We start from the raw sequence: 14,376 nt of genomic DNA on the forward strand, positions 1-14,376 counted from the left end.
CAGCCATGTCAATGGCTGCCCGGTCCAGCCCCAGTCCCCCAGCTCTTTAAAAAAAAAAAAAAAAAAAGCCCTGCACTTACCAGCTGCTGCCAAGTTGGGGGGTGATCCCTACTGCCCCAACTACCCCGCACTGCGTGGAGGACTCTGCCACGAGCCCCCGGAAGCCCCAAAGGCTGCTGCTGAGTGCGGAGCTTTTTTTTAAAGAATCGGGAGCTGGGTCTGGGCAGGGCAGCCATGGGGAGGGGCTGGGAAAGTGGGCAGGGTTGTGGGGGGGCACTCAGGGGGGCTGGGAAAGCAGACAGGGGATGGGACCTGGTGGGGGTCCTCCCATGGTCTCCCCCTTCCTCCAGCCCCCACTACCCCTACCCCCTACTTACCGGCACGGAGTCCGGGTCCAGCTTCCTGCAGCAGCAAGTGGGGACTGCTCAAATCTCCAAAGCTCTCTGACTCTTTTCCAAATCCATTTGGAGAACTTCAAATCAATTTGGACCTTGTATTGGTCTCCTGATTCAATTTGGATTTGGAGATTTGGCCACCGAATTGAGCCAAAACTCCTCCGAATTGAATCAGCACCCAAAGCTTTGTACAGCCCTATTCGCTAGCTATTTTAGCATGGTGATTTTCCATTTACAGCATGTAGCTCTTTGACCACTGTGAATGGTTTCTGTGCCTAACTTCAAGAATTACAGTAAGCGATGCTGAACCCTTGGTCTGGGAACAATCCATCTGGTATTGTTGCTTTGTCTTCCAGAGGTGGACTCAGAAGTGTGCCTAAAATGATGCAAATGAACAGCCTGTGTACAGCATGGTCAACATACAATATTTGTGTGCGCCTAATGTTGAAGGCTGAATGGCTGAATTTCTGCGCTTTCTCTGGGGGGAAAATGAGCTCTAACTGTTCTCTTTCTCTGCCACTTACCTCTTTGCAGTTCTTCGTACACTAGTGGGGCACAAAGCAAATATCTGTAGCCTTGATTTCCATCCATTTGGAAAGTTCGTAGCTTCAGGGTCTCTGGACACTAACATTAAGGTAAAGCTGATTTTCTCTGGAAATACACTCTCTTCTTGTGCCTTTATATTAGGTGGGTATAGACGGTTTGGTTTGGTTTTTGTCATTAGTGGAGGCTCATAAGTCATCATGTGCATCTGTGTGGACTTGTGCTTTTAGAAATTCCTGCTTGTATTTTTATAATTGCAATGTATCCTGATGAGGGTTTGATTAATCTCTTATGGAATGTGGCTAACTTTTCAAGTCCCAGTATTAGAGGCCAAACCACACCTGGTATGAGTAGGTGCGATTGCATTAAAATAAATGGAGCAACGACAACTCGGCTAAGTCTGCATGCATCACTAGGAATTTACCTTTCATAACATGATATGTTTTGTCAAAGTTTGCTTTCCCTAGACAGCTGAAGGCTACAGAAGGATCCAGTGCTATTTCCACTTGTGTGGATGACAGGAAATATCTTACATGGACTTTGTAATAGCACATTCATCTCCTGCGTGCCTCTCCCATAGCCCTTCTACAATGTTTATAGATGCTGTAATATGGAGAGTTGTAGCTCTGCTATGATGTTTCAGAGTCTTTCACAGCTGTAGTCCTAAGGCTATATTTTTTTGCTTCTCTTCTCTTCCCTCCAGCTCTGGGATATTAGAAGGAAAGGCTGTGTCTTCAGGTACAAGGTAGGGTGCTTCACTGTTCTTTGAAGAAGAGGGAAAGTATCATCTCCAATTAACTTGTAGGAAATTCCATGACTTGTGCACTCCATGTCTTGACCATAAATGGCTTGACCTGTAGAGATCCTTAGTGAACAGAAAGGCAACATCAAGGGCGGGCAATTATTTTAAGCGGAGGGCCGCTTACCCAGTTTTGGCAAGCTGTCGAGGGCCACATGGGTAGCCCCACCCCTTGACAGGTGCCCCGCCCCCTGGTCACCATCTTGGGACCAGTGTCCCAGGGCCAGCACCGGTGGGGCCCAAAGCAGGGCGCAGGCTGGCAAGGGTCTGTGGAGCCAGCCTGGGCAGCATCAGCAGGGAGGGGGGAGCTGGCCTGGTTCCATAGAATCCCTGCCAGCTGTGAGCCTGCACTCCTGCCACCCTGCTCTGGGCCCCACTATCACTGGCCCTGTGAAACCGGTGCAGGCCCTGTGCTCCCACTGGCTCCCTGTCCGCTCACACCCAGTGCCCCCCAGCCCCACAGTACAGGTGTGGGGCAGCGCACAGCCCCGACCCCCTGCTCACCAGCAGGGAAGAAGCTGGTGCTGAGCATGAGGAAAAGTGGCCCCTCACCTGCCCCATGGCCGGCGCCCCGCCTTGCAGGCACTTGCAACCTGCACGGGGCTGTCTGGAGTAGGCACAGACAGCCTCAGGCGTTCGCCATGGGGCAGGTGAGGAGCCACTTTTCCCCGTGCTCAGCACCAGCTTGTAACACGGCCCCACTGCCAGCCTGGCAGTGGGGCCAGGTTACAAGGTGGTGCTGAGTGTGGGGGGGGAAGCAACCCCTCCCCACCCCATGCCTGACACCCCACGGCCGGTGCCCCATGCTGTAGGCGCTTGCAGCCCACGTGGGGCTGTCTGGAGTGGGCACAGGCAGCCCCATGTGGGCTGCAAGCAGCTGCAGTGTGGGGCACCAGGCATGAGTGAGGAGGAGCCATTCCTTCCTTGCCTGGGGTCCCCCTGCCCCCAGTTACCTCAACTTCCCGCACCGGGGCAGCCACCTCCCAGCCCAGAAACCCAAGCTGGGGCTCCCAGCTGGGGGGCGGGGCCAGGTGCCCAGCTGTTGTTGGATCCCGGTGGACTTGGGTCCTACTGCCCTTCCTTCATGTTATTTTTGACAGGAACCAAGGGCAGAGAAATATTAATTTTCCAAATTTTTTTAGGGGCCCTGCAGGCCGGACAGAATGGCCTCACGAGCCGGATCCAGCTCGTGGGCCGTATTTTGCCCACCCCTGGGATACGTGGACTGTAGGCTGGCTGACACATGGCCCCTTTTCTTTCTTTTCATACAAAACTGATGGATTGCCTTTTTAAAGTCTCTGAATTCTTAGGCCTTGGTCTATTGAAAAATTGCTCCGGTTTAACTATATCAGTGTTAATTGATACCATCTACTTTTAAATCAGTTTGAGTTTTCATCCAAGGGACTGCACCAAATAGTTTTTTTTTTTAATCTCGTGCAGACTTGAGTTCAGGCAGGGTTTTATTGTTTTGCAGGCTGGAGTCTATAATACTATAATCAGCATTGCTGATTTTAATATATTAGAGAGACAATATAAAATGGAGAGAGGAAAACGGGATTTTCTATCAAAACTCCAAAAAAGGTGTGTGTTGTATGTGTTTTGTCTTTGTAGGGTCACACACAAGCTGTTAAGTGTCTCCGATTTAGTCCTGATGGCAAGTGGTTAGCATCTGCTGCAGATGATCACACTGTAAAGGTACAGCATTTGGTATCTAAGACTATGATAACACCTTATGCCCTCTCAAGGTATGCAGAAATTCAGCGACAACTTTTTTTTTTTTGGGCATTGCCAGTCTTCTTCCCCAGTAGTGTGTTTACTGTGCAATGTGAACCCCTTTCCCTCATGGGATTGATTTATAAACTAGGGCCTGTGTGATTGTCTGGCAGCCCCAAACATTCCAAAATGAGCTGTGGCTAAGCGAAGTGTACTTACTATCTGAGGGACAAGCTGGTGCCCTGCACCTGAAGGTTCACGGTATATTGACTGGCAGAAGAGTCGAACCAAACACAAAATTAATAGTAGCTTCCTGCCTTAGTTGTCTTTGTAAATATTACTAGTTGAATTGCCCCTGGCCCTTGATTCTTGCTTTGGTTTTGCACAGGAAAGGAAAGCTTCATGCATTATAACCTATCTTCTCTTTCCAAAGTGCTGTCAGGGGCATAGCAGCTGAACACAGCCAGAAAAAGAAGTCAGAAAAGAATTGGTTCAGATTTCTTCTGATGTGGTATAGAAGGCCCTAGACAAAAGTTTGGTTTTACTTTCCAGCTGTATTCAGATGAACTGGCCAGTTATTGCATGTAGGAACTGAAAATGAATAGGAGATAAAGTGAAAAATAGACCCTTGAGCAGGAGTGTAATATGTAACAATCAGAACATTAAAAAGTACATTTAATCTATTGGAGAACCCACTGATACTATATATTTTCCTGTTGTGCCCTAAATGAGAGAGAGAGATTCTTCTTGGGCATATCAACAAATAAAAATGAAATTGGAGAAAAATACTTAATATTATTGAGACTGCTTTACAGCCATGATTGGGGTGGGTTTTTTTGTTAGAAGTGGGAGGTGGATGTATGTAGGTAGGATTAGCAGATTTCTGTCAGAGGTGAATCCAGAGTGTACTAGAAGATCCAACTGTGGATTGTTTTTAGAACAGAACTATTCTATTCTTCCTCTAGCTTTGGGATCTAGTGGCTGGGAAGCTGATGTTCGAGTTTACAGGACACACGGGTCCAGTAAATGTTGTTGAATTTCATCCCAATGAATACCTCTTGGCTTCAGGCAGCTCTGACAGGTATGCACAGGGAAACAAAAAGCAAGAAGCTTATGCATCAGCTCCCATACCTTGTGTCCATCTTCCTAAGAATACTGCTGCATTTGGGTTGTGTGATATACCTGTCATTGAAGGAGCTGGTCAGATCACAACTGCAGTGTTCAGCGCATGCAGATTCTACCATATACATTCAAAATTAGTGTAGCAGAAAGTGCTAACTCAGTATTGGCAAACTAGACTTGAGCTGATTTGTAAATGCAGCCTGTTTTTAGGTTGAATGACAGGCAGTTCTTCTTTACTTTACAAGTCATCCATGGCTCTGGGTCATCTCTGGATACCTGGAGAGCCAATAAGCATGGCCCAGAGCCACCTCCTCTAGGTTTCAGTATTAACACATAGCAGTTAGCTTTCTTGTAGGAATTACTGTAATGTTTAATATTAAACATCACGCAAGAGTTTGTGCCTGGCTAGAATGCAGTAGGCATTAAATGAATTGTACAATTATTCTTTCATTGCACTGTGTGTACAGGACAGTCAGATTCTGGGACTTGGAGAAGTTTCAAGTGGTGAGCTGCATTGAAGAGGAAGCCACTCCTGTCAGGTATACCACAGTGGATAAGTTAGTGACCTAACATGAGGGTGTGGCCTTGTTTTTTCTCGTTAATGGGATGCCTTGTTGTGCATGTGCTCTTGAATATGTAACTTGTCCACAGTGTTCAAGTTTATGCTCTGGTCAAAAGATCCAGTGAAGTTGGCTGTTCAGCCCTGGTGTCCAGGAGGAAGGCAGAGACGGAATGAAGGTTTAGCTAAATGTTGTTGTCTCTTCCTTTCCCAGGTGCGTTCTTTTCAATCCAGATGGCTGTTGTTTGTACAGTGGCTTCCAGGATTCACTGCGTGTGTATGGCTGGGAGCCTGAGCGCTGCTTTGATGTGCTCTTGGTGAACTGGGGGAAAGTGGCTGATCTGTCTATGTGCAACAACCAATTGGTGAGTGATCCTGCTTAAGATGGAGATAAGAGTATGTGCAGTAACCAGTTAGTCCCCTGGCTCTGAGTTTTCAACAGTAGCAGTATTCACAGTCCTTGTGGTGTGCAGCTTGGTCATATTCATGGCTTTAATGTTTGTACAGTGACTTCAAAGTGAGACAAGTGTGAGAGCAATGATCTCTCCTTGGGTTGCTGCATGTATGGTTTTGTACTTAAACCCCACTTCAGGACACTGCATTCCTGAGGAAGGAGTGAGTTGTAGTTGGGATTATAATCACTTCTTTTTTTTATCTTTGGGCTCAGATATTTCACCTCACATGTGCATGAAAGCTATGAGCTTAAGTGCCAAAAGTGTGATTCTACAAAGGAAACGCTAAGTTGCCTTGCTATTCCACTGTTATGAATGGAGTGGAAATAAAATGTACCTTACATCACTTAAGGCCCTGACAGCTGTGAAGAGAGCCCAGGTTTCCTGATTTCACTCCCATTCACCAGCCTTGCCCATGCTGCTTCGGTTCTTCAGTAATGTGGCCGTTCACAGTTACATAGTACACTTCTTGTCTGCACTTAAACGGAACCTTATCTTCTCCTAAATGATGCCCTGTGAGATGGGTTTGGTTGCTTTCCCAGTAGATTGTTCTTCATTTTGTTGGCACTCCAAAATGTTAAAGTACCTTCCAGTGACCGTTTTGGCATTACTTGTTTTGAGTAGTTTTCCATACTATTATGTGATTTCTTTTTTAAACAGAAGAAACTCTTGGGACTAGATCTGAGTGGGAAACTGAGACCTCACACACTTTTTCTTCTAGCTCTTGTTGGGACGAAAACAGGGAAGGCCACCAGAGTCCTGTGATTGGGACACTCACTTTGCATGTAGGACTTGAACTGTGGTTTCTCATATCCTAAGCGAATGCCCTAACCACTTGGTTACTAGCTCTTTCAGAGTGGAATGGGGAGGGATGTCTCTGATTTTGATGAACTGCTGTTTTCCAGTGAATAGATAGTTCACTGAAAACTTTCCAATTGGCACTATTTGGGATTAATCCATGATACCTCATTTTAGAGCAACTGTTATGCTGGTCTCTGAAAAAGTTACTGTTTTGTTCACAGATAGGAGTATCCTATGCAGAGTGTACAGTCTCTTCATTTGTTGTGGACCTCAGCAAAGTCAAAAAGTCTGGTTCCATTCTTCATGGGCTAATTAGGGATGACAAGCCTCTTGTTGAGCCCATACCCACAGGGTCCTCCCTTAGACGCATCTATGACAGGCCATCAACTACCTGTAGCAAGCCACAAAGGTAAGGATGAATTTTGTGTGTGCATCTCCCCACAGTCCCAAATTGTAATGCACAGAGGGCATTTTTTCACACATGGTTCAGGGATGGCAGGGTGGTGATACACAAGATACCGTAGAGTATCAGCATCCCCATGCTTCAAAATGGCTGGGCGGGGTTGGGGGCGCTTAAACTAAAGCGCATTTGACCATGTTCCAGGAGACTCAGTTAATCGAGTCTGCTTCAACGCACTGTAATTACAGTGCGGCAGAGCAGCCTCCATGCTCGTGTACAGGCACCCAAAGGGATTGGTGCTCTCTCATCAGTATACCCTGCATCACCTCTCATGATTGGATTTCTTATCGTCATAGGGTAAAACACAACTCGGAGAGTGAGAGACGCAGTCCCAGCAGTGAAGATGACCGAGATGAGAGAGAATCAACTGCTGAGATCCAGAACCCAGAGGATTATAAAGAAATCTTCCAGCCCAAGAACTCCATCTGTTAGTACCAGACTCTATCCTGTACCTAAGTTAAAGTTCAGGGGCTTCAGAATAAAACCAACTCTAGGGATGAACTTTGACAGACGTCCCAGTGACACAGTCTGTACCTGTTGGAATTCAGAAAACCATTACTTAGAATTTTGTGTTTAATTCCAGGGATGCTGACTCAAGGGTGACACGGACAAACTGTTGGAAGTTTGCATCTAATTAGCATACAGTGAAGCAGATTTTAGACCCTCATTTAAATAAAGGCGTAGCCCAGAGAGTACAGAACCTGACAAGTCATCTTGAACTGAATGCCTTTTTGTTAAGATCAAGAGAGACTACTGCTTTATAGGACCTTTATTCAACTAAAATTATGGCAATAGGCACCATACAGTATATTTCCAATTGCTTTGATTAAAAATGGCAAGGTTATAAATGTCTACTTCAAAACCGACCTACAGTCATTTAGGTCAGTAATAAATTAAAAATAATATTAGCTACTTAATACGTTATTAATAGGAAGTATTTAACTTCGCTGCCTCTGATGTTGATGTCTTAGATGTTTACACATATTTCAATTTTAGTAATGTAATTGCACTTCCCCCTGACTAATGAAATACATTGATTTGTTTGGCTCCTTGTAGCTGCAGTGGCTACAAAACTTCAGCTAAAGCTAAACAATAATAAAGGCAATCTCTGGAGAAGATACAGCAGACTGGGTTATCAGTGGTTGTGCTAAATTGACTTGGTTGTTATGAGTCATACAGATCCAAGGCTGACCTAATACATGACCCTACTTTTAACTTTTTATAGCTCGAACTCCTCCACGAAAGACTGAGCCCTTTCCAGCTCCTCCTGAGGATGGTGAGTTAGAACTATCCATCTGATACCAAGGAAGGATGAGGGGTATGAGGTCCTTCTATAGGAATTTACTTATCTGTTAAACATCTACAGTTTCCCGCTTTATAGTGAAATAGTCAAATTATGTAGAATCTTTGCTAAAAGGTTGTAAAAGAAATATAGTGTGACTCCTTCTGTTTTTTACCCCTCACCTCAGAACCTCTTACAGTAAAGGAAGCAACAAAGCCCAGCCAAACTGTGGATATTCAGACCCCATTGCCAAAGCAAGAAAATGTACGTATCCTGTGTCCTGTTAATCTTTCAGCATCCTGTCTTCAAAGCAATTTAAGCACTAGTGTTACTGTTACTTTGCTAATCATGCCAGTTCCTCCATGACCTTGTGCAGGGTCAGATCTTTAGCAGGAGAGATGGGGATGTAGGCCAGGCCTTCAGCTTGGATTCATTCCCCGGCAGGTTTTGACTCTGCCTCTTTCAATTATTTTTCCACATTTATAGCCCTGTTTCTCCTCACCCCTCAAAGGCCAGTATACCCTGAAGACAAATAGCTGCCAAATTTAAAGAGTCTAAAATTCTTACTACTTTAGATCTTCTCCATCCACACTGAAGCTTGTGGCCATCCATCACCTGGTTTTGGATGCTTTTAACAGTGAAACTTAGGACTTTGCACTTTCCTTGCTCCTTTCTGCGAGACATCTCCAGGAACTCCACAGGCATTAATTAAGCCCTCCATGGTTCTGGGGAAATACTTGATTTCATTCAGTCATGCCAGTAAATTGGAGATGGGCCTTGCTCCAAAAAGGATAGATGGGTTAGTATAGAGGGTGTGAGGTCTTGGGCAGAGTACTGTTGCTGATGCTCTTACTTACTTAATTCTCCTGCAGCCTGACCCAGTTCAGATGCCACCAATTGCCTCCTCAACCCCTGTGTCCAGGGCAGAGCCGTCAGTGATTCCTGCAACCAGGGATCAGCCCATTGGGTTGAAGGCCTCTGACTTTCTGCCAGTAAGTAACTAGCTTTTTACAAAGGAGTGATAGGTGGTTTGGAGAAAAAAAGGAAGGAATTGTGCTTGGCCTGGATCTGCTGTGCTCCTGAGTACAGGTGCTGCCATTTATGACCCAGTACAAGTATTGCTGAAGTGAAGTTGGTCTTTGTAGGTTAAAAGAAATAGATGGTGCGTTATCCTGGCAACAGTTAAACCATTAGGGCACGCATATGCAAGTACAGAGACTAGTCTAATGCGCTGGAATTCCAGTACGTCAGAGCAGACTTGATTAATAGAGTCTGCTGGAGTGGTAATTCATGTGCTCCAGCAGCGTCCTGTGTTTTGTGTATCAGCATCCCCGCATTTAAAAATGGCCGCCATTTTTAAGTGCAGGGACACTTGATACACAAGACACAGTGGCACTATTAATTAGAGCGGCTCTCGGAGCCACTCTAATTAAAGTGCTGCCCCCTCCTATCCCTGGACTACATGTAAAAGTGCTCTTAGATGCCATATGGGTGAGAGAGATAGAAGCAAGAACTAGGCAGAAGCCTGCTCTCTCACTCCTTAGTATTGTCCTTTCCAAAGTATTTGCTCATGTTCAGCTTTGATTCAGAACAAGCAGAGGGAACAAACCTGTGAGATGAGCTTAGGGGCACAATAGCAACAGGGCTCTTTAAACCATAATCTGTTAGGTAAAAATTGCCCCATGTGATGTTCCTAAAGCTGCATTTCAGGTCATTGAATGAGACGGCTCACGGAGAGCAGCAGTCCCATTCTCCCTCAGAATGCCTCTGAGCAGAAAGACACTCCCCTGCCCCATTATTGCTGTGTTGTGTATTATTTGTATTGCAGTGGAGCAGAATCCCATTGCTCCAGGTGTGCACATTGCAAATATGCAATGAAAAGATGATACCTGCCCCTGAAGAACTTAAGTCTATTTTCAACAGGAAGATGTTGACAGGCAGAGACACAGAGAGAGCACATACTGTTCCATGTAATCAGCACTAGTCCAGCGTACCAGCTGCATGGCCATTCCTCTGTGTTTGTATACATAACTGCCAGGGTAGTTTTTCTCAAAATTATTTCATTTTCATCTTACTGCAGACTTGGAAAAAAGAAGCTTCCAGAATCTCCCCGGGGGGGAGTTTTTTTCCCTACCTAAATTTGAACAAGGTACACTCCTGATCTCAACCATAACTATGACCAGATGAAGAGGTTCAGTCTAGCTAGCAAATGTATGAGCTGGGAGATTTACGCTTTTTCATGAGGAAATATGTGACCAACTCTATTAAAAATTTCTAATTAGAAAATAGGATTTGTTTAACAAGAATTTTTGCAATTTTTTGTACATCTTAATATTTTTTACAAATTTGTCCTTTAAAAATATTATGAGATTCCCCTAATTTTAGCACTCATTTTTAATTGTCAGCAGAAGGAAAGCAATTGAGGGGAAGGGGAGGATGAGAGGAGCTCCATCTACACCTCAGAATTAAAACAACTTTAAAAAAAGTTGAGATATTTGGAGTTGAAGCCAAATGGAAATTTCCTTTCCAAATGTCTCAAAATAAAAACTACTCTTCTGGAAACTTACCATGAGAAATCAATACTTTTCAAAAGAAATATTTTAATAGGAAGTTTTTGGTTGTGTGGAGTTTTTTTTGTTTTAAGAAAAAAACTCCACAGGAAAATAATCTATTTTTCTTCCAGCTCTAACTTTTATAAACTGGAATCAGTTTGTTCTTAAAGGTCACTTTGAGCAAAAGTTCAGCCTTGCAGAATAATACTACTTTATCCATTTCCTTACTCTGCCAGAAGAGTCAGACTTTTGTGCATTAATATGAATTCTCACGTAGCCCATAGTTCTACCCTAGGAGAAAGGGATGGCTGTCAAAATAAGCCCCCTTTAAATGGCTTGGTCCAGGGCATCTTGTTCTGCCATGAGTGATCTGTTAGAGATTTTCCTGTCTCTCACTCTACAGGCTGTGAAGAACCAAAGCCAGACGGAGATAGTGGATGAAGAGGCCATGTCCCAGATAAGGAAGGGCCACGAGACCATGTGTGTTGTGCTCACAAGCCGCCACAAGAACCTGGACACCGTGCGGGCAGTGTGGAGCACTGGTGACATCAAGGCAAGGAAATGGGGATTATTTAGGGTCAGAGACAAATCAAACTTCTTGGGGTATAAAACTAAGGCAATTTGAGCAGCATTTGCAGCTGGTCTGGAGCTGCCTCTGACCCTCAGACTACTGGAAGATGCAATACTGTAGCATCCATTCCTAGCTTTGCACCTCAGATTGATAATACCTGATTCAAAAAAAAGTGCAGGAAGGAGCATTGCTTGTCTGAGAGCAGAATGGGAGTAACTTTGAGCTTATACAAGGCTTCCTGTGCAGGAAATGGAGAAGTGGATGAGTATGTTGCTGAAAATAGTAAGATGGCTGCTGGCAACCATCTACCATATCTGCCTCCCCATGTCCCTCTCCTTGTTTTTAGAAAGTGGTGCTTAGGATAATCTCAGGGGTCTGTCAGTGTGAGCCTTGCACTAACTTTTTCCTGCTTCCTCTTCCTTTAGACATCTGTGGACTCTGCTGTGGCTATCAATGATCTCTCTGTTGTAGTGGACCTTCTGAACATTGTCAATCAGAAGGCGTAAGTATTAATGGCTATTACACCTGCGTAAGGATGTCTTTCATGATTGCCTTTTGGGGCTGCCCAGTCTGAAATTCGTTAGGTGTGTCTGCCTCACATACAGTGAAGTGTGGAGTTTTTTGGTAGCTGTGTAGCTGGGAGAGGGACACGGGGAGCTGTGTAGTCGGGAGAAATACCAGACAAGCTTTTGCCATTTCTTACTTTGTCCTGATGCACAGCATGTATGTACCATACCATAGTGAAATGTTTTTACCCTTAGTCAAATCTTTGAGCCTGTAGTACTCTAGCACTAGTTGTTGCAGTGCCTTTGTCTTTAGCAGTTAGTATTACTGAAGAAAACCAAGTCTTTTGGAAAAAAACTTCATGAAATAATTCTCCCGGAAAGCAGATTAACAAAAGCTGCTGTTATGCCTCTTTCCATCACAAGGTGGAGAGAGAGAACTCAGGCTCTGAGCTGAATTACCAGGGTATTTGTGCCTGAATGTATTGCATGTGTTAAATCAGCTCCTGAGGCTTCAGTCTTCAGCTTTCAAAGGGTTTTTTTTTCTCTTCCAGGTCTCTCTGGAAACTGGATCTGTGTACTATAATCCTGCCTCAGATAGAGAAGCTCCTTCAAAGTAAATATGAAAGGTGAGGTCACCAAGATGCATTTGTTCTGAGTGCAAATGATAGGCTAGGAGCATTTGTAGAATAACTTTACTGAGCAATGCATAGTGGATCAGTAAAGCAAAATCAGGCAGGGGCACAGTATTGCAGTTACAGCAACTGGAAGAGATGCAATTGGCAAGAGCTAGAGGGTGAACAGGAGACTTGGGGATGGGATTGGATCTTTTTTGTACCAGAGCTGAATTTCCCATTAAGAGTGAGATCTTGAGATTAGGAGAATGGTTATGAAGGCTCTGACTTGAAGGTAGGTGTACCAGAATTGGGGGCAAAGAGGTTGAAGCCTCGTTAGTCTGCCTCAAACAGTTAATGAAATGAACAGACATTTGGTTTCATAGTTTCATAGTTGGTAGGGTCGGAAGGGACCTGAGCAGATCATCAAGTCCAACCCCCTGCCAGGGGCAAGAAAGAATGTTGGGGTCAAAGGACCCCGGCCAGGTGATTTATCTAGCCTCCTTTCGAAGACCCCCAGGGTAGGGGCAAGCACCACTTCCCTTGGAAGTTGGTTCCAGATCCTAACCGTCCTGACAGTGAAGTAGTGCCTCCTGATACCTAGCCTGAATCTACTCTCTGTTAACTTATGGCCGTTATTCCTTGTTACTCCCAGTAGTGCTCGGGGGAACAGGGTCTCTCCTGTTCCCCACTGGTCCCCTGTGGCCAGTTTATAGATGGCCACCAGATCCCCTCTCAGCCTTCTCTTGTGAAGAGATTCAGCGGGAAACTGGTCTTTAAGGAAGCTTCTATGTTTCCTCACTGTACATTTGAGGAGCCACAAAGAAATCATCCAAATAACCATGAAGCTGCCCCTTGACTTCAATTCCCTGGTCCAGGTCAGTGGACTTTGTTTAAGTACCTGGCTTCTGTTCATGCTCCTACGTATCCAGGTGCTCTTGTTCAGTATCCTTCACATTGAAATTTATAGCTAGGGTTGGCGAAAGAGGTAAGGAAAGGAAAGGGCTGGAACTGAGGAAGTAGGACCCCAAGAAATGCCTGGCTGTAGAGAAAGATTCATGGCCAGGCACTGAACAAGAGCACTTGGATAGGTAGGAGCATGAACAGAAGCTAGGTACTTAAGAGTCCATTGACCTGGACCAGGGAATTGAAGTCAGGGGGCAGCTTCATGGTTATTTGGATGATTTCTTTGTGGCTTCTCAACGTACAGTGAGGAAACATAAAAGCTAGAGCACAGCTGACTACCGCTCTAGGTTTGAGTGAAAAGTCTTGCTAAGCAGGCAGCTTCTCTAGGACAGAGTAGCAATTGGGACAATTGGTCTAAACATGTAAAGGCCTGGAGATGGTATATCATCAATTGTAACTGGGCAGTTTTGAGCTGGGGGCAACAGTAGCAGCACATGGGACAGCAACAGCTGGGCTGGCAGCTGCAGCAGCTGCTGTTTTTGCACGCTTCCCCCCCCAGGACTGGTGCCCTGCTTGTGCCCCCCAACTCCTCCCCCTGCTTAGTTATGCTACTATAAATTATCCTGGGAGATGGAGCAGCCAAGTGACCAGATATCTGGGAGTGGCTTCTCCCAGTAAGCACCTCACCGCTAGGTGACAGGACAGCAGGTAGTAATAGCCTGTCTGTCTTGAGTAAACAGCTACCTCTGGATTGCTACAGATGCATGATGCTTACAACTTGCACTGGTGTAGTTTCACACCTGATTTTTTTTCCTCCTGAATATTTCTGTGCTGTATTCAAGTAAGTTAAGTTTGTAATAGTGGGGAGAAGTGGGCACGCTAGAAGGGAGGGACAGGCTGCAATTAGATCTGGACAGGTTATAGTGGTGGGCAGATGAGAATAAGATGGTATTCAATACTGACAAGTGCAGGGTACTGCACCTAGGGAGAAAGAACCAGCAGCATACCTGGTCATATATCTTGACTTCAAAAAAGCCTTCAATCTGGTATCCCACGATCATCTCTTGGCGAAACTGGCCAATTGTGGCCAGGAAAATTTGCTCT

The 14,376-nt window shown here is 45.1% G+C and overlaps 1 protein-coding gene across 2 annotated transcripts in view; it reads left to right on the plus strand.

Annotated features, from left to right (window-relative positions):
• The window catches only part of KATNB1 (katanin regulatory subunit B1), a 45,221-nt gene that overhangs the window by 22,928 nt on the left and 7,917 nt on the right, over positions 1–14,376 (plus strand). For both annotated transcript variants that reach the window (XM_019505893.1, XM_019505894.1), the window contains exons 5-18: positions 930–1,030; positions 1,642–1,683; positions 3,349–3,432; positions 4,416–4,531; positions 5,040–5,111; positions 5,346–5,496; positions 6,606–6,793; positions 7,141–7,271; positions 8,070–8,120; positions 8,314–8,390; positions 8,999–9,118; positions 11,082–11,231; positions 11,675–11,751; positions 12,307–12,381. In XM_019505893.1, the coding sequence (XP_019361438.1) occupies positions 930–1,030; positions 1,642–1,683; positions 3,349–3,432; positions 4,416–4,531; positions 5,040–5,111; positions 5,346–5,496; positions 6,606–6,793; positions 7,141–7,271; positions 8,070–8,120; positions 8,314–8,390; positions 8,999–9,118; positions 11,082–11,231; positions 11,675–11,751; positions 12,307–12,381 (1,435 nt within the window). The remainder of the gene's footprint in view (positions 1–929; positions 1,031–1,641; positions 1,684–3,348; positions 3,433–4,415; positions 4,532–5,039; positions 5,112–5,345; positions 5,497–6,605; positions 6,794–7,140; positions 7,272–8,069; positions 8,121–8,313; positions 8,391–8,998; positions 9,119–11,081; positions 11,232–11,674; positions 11,752–12,306; positions 12,382–14,376) is intronic.

Source organism: Gavialis gangeticus, unplaced genomic scaffold (genome assembly GCF_001723915.1).
Source record: "Gavialis gangeticus isolate Ggan-Ray unplaced genomic scaffold, GavGan_comp1, whole genome shotgun sequence".
Taxonomy (NCBI): domain Eukaryota; kingdom Metazoa; phylum Chordata; order Crocodylia; family Gavialidae; genus Gavialis; species Gavialis gangeticus.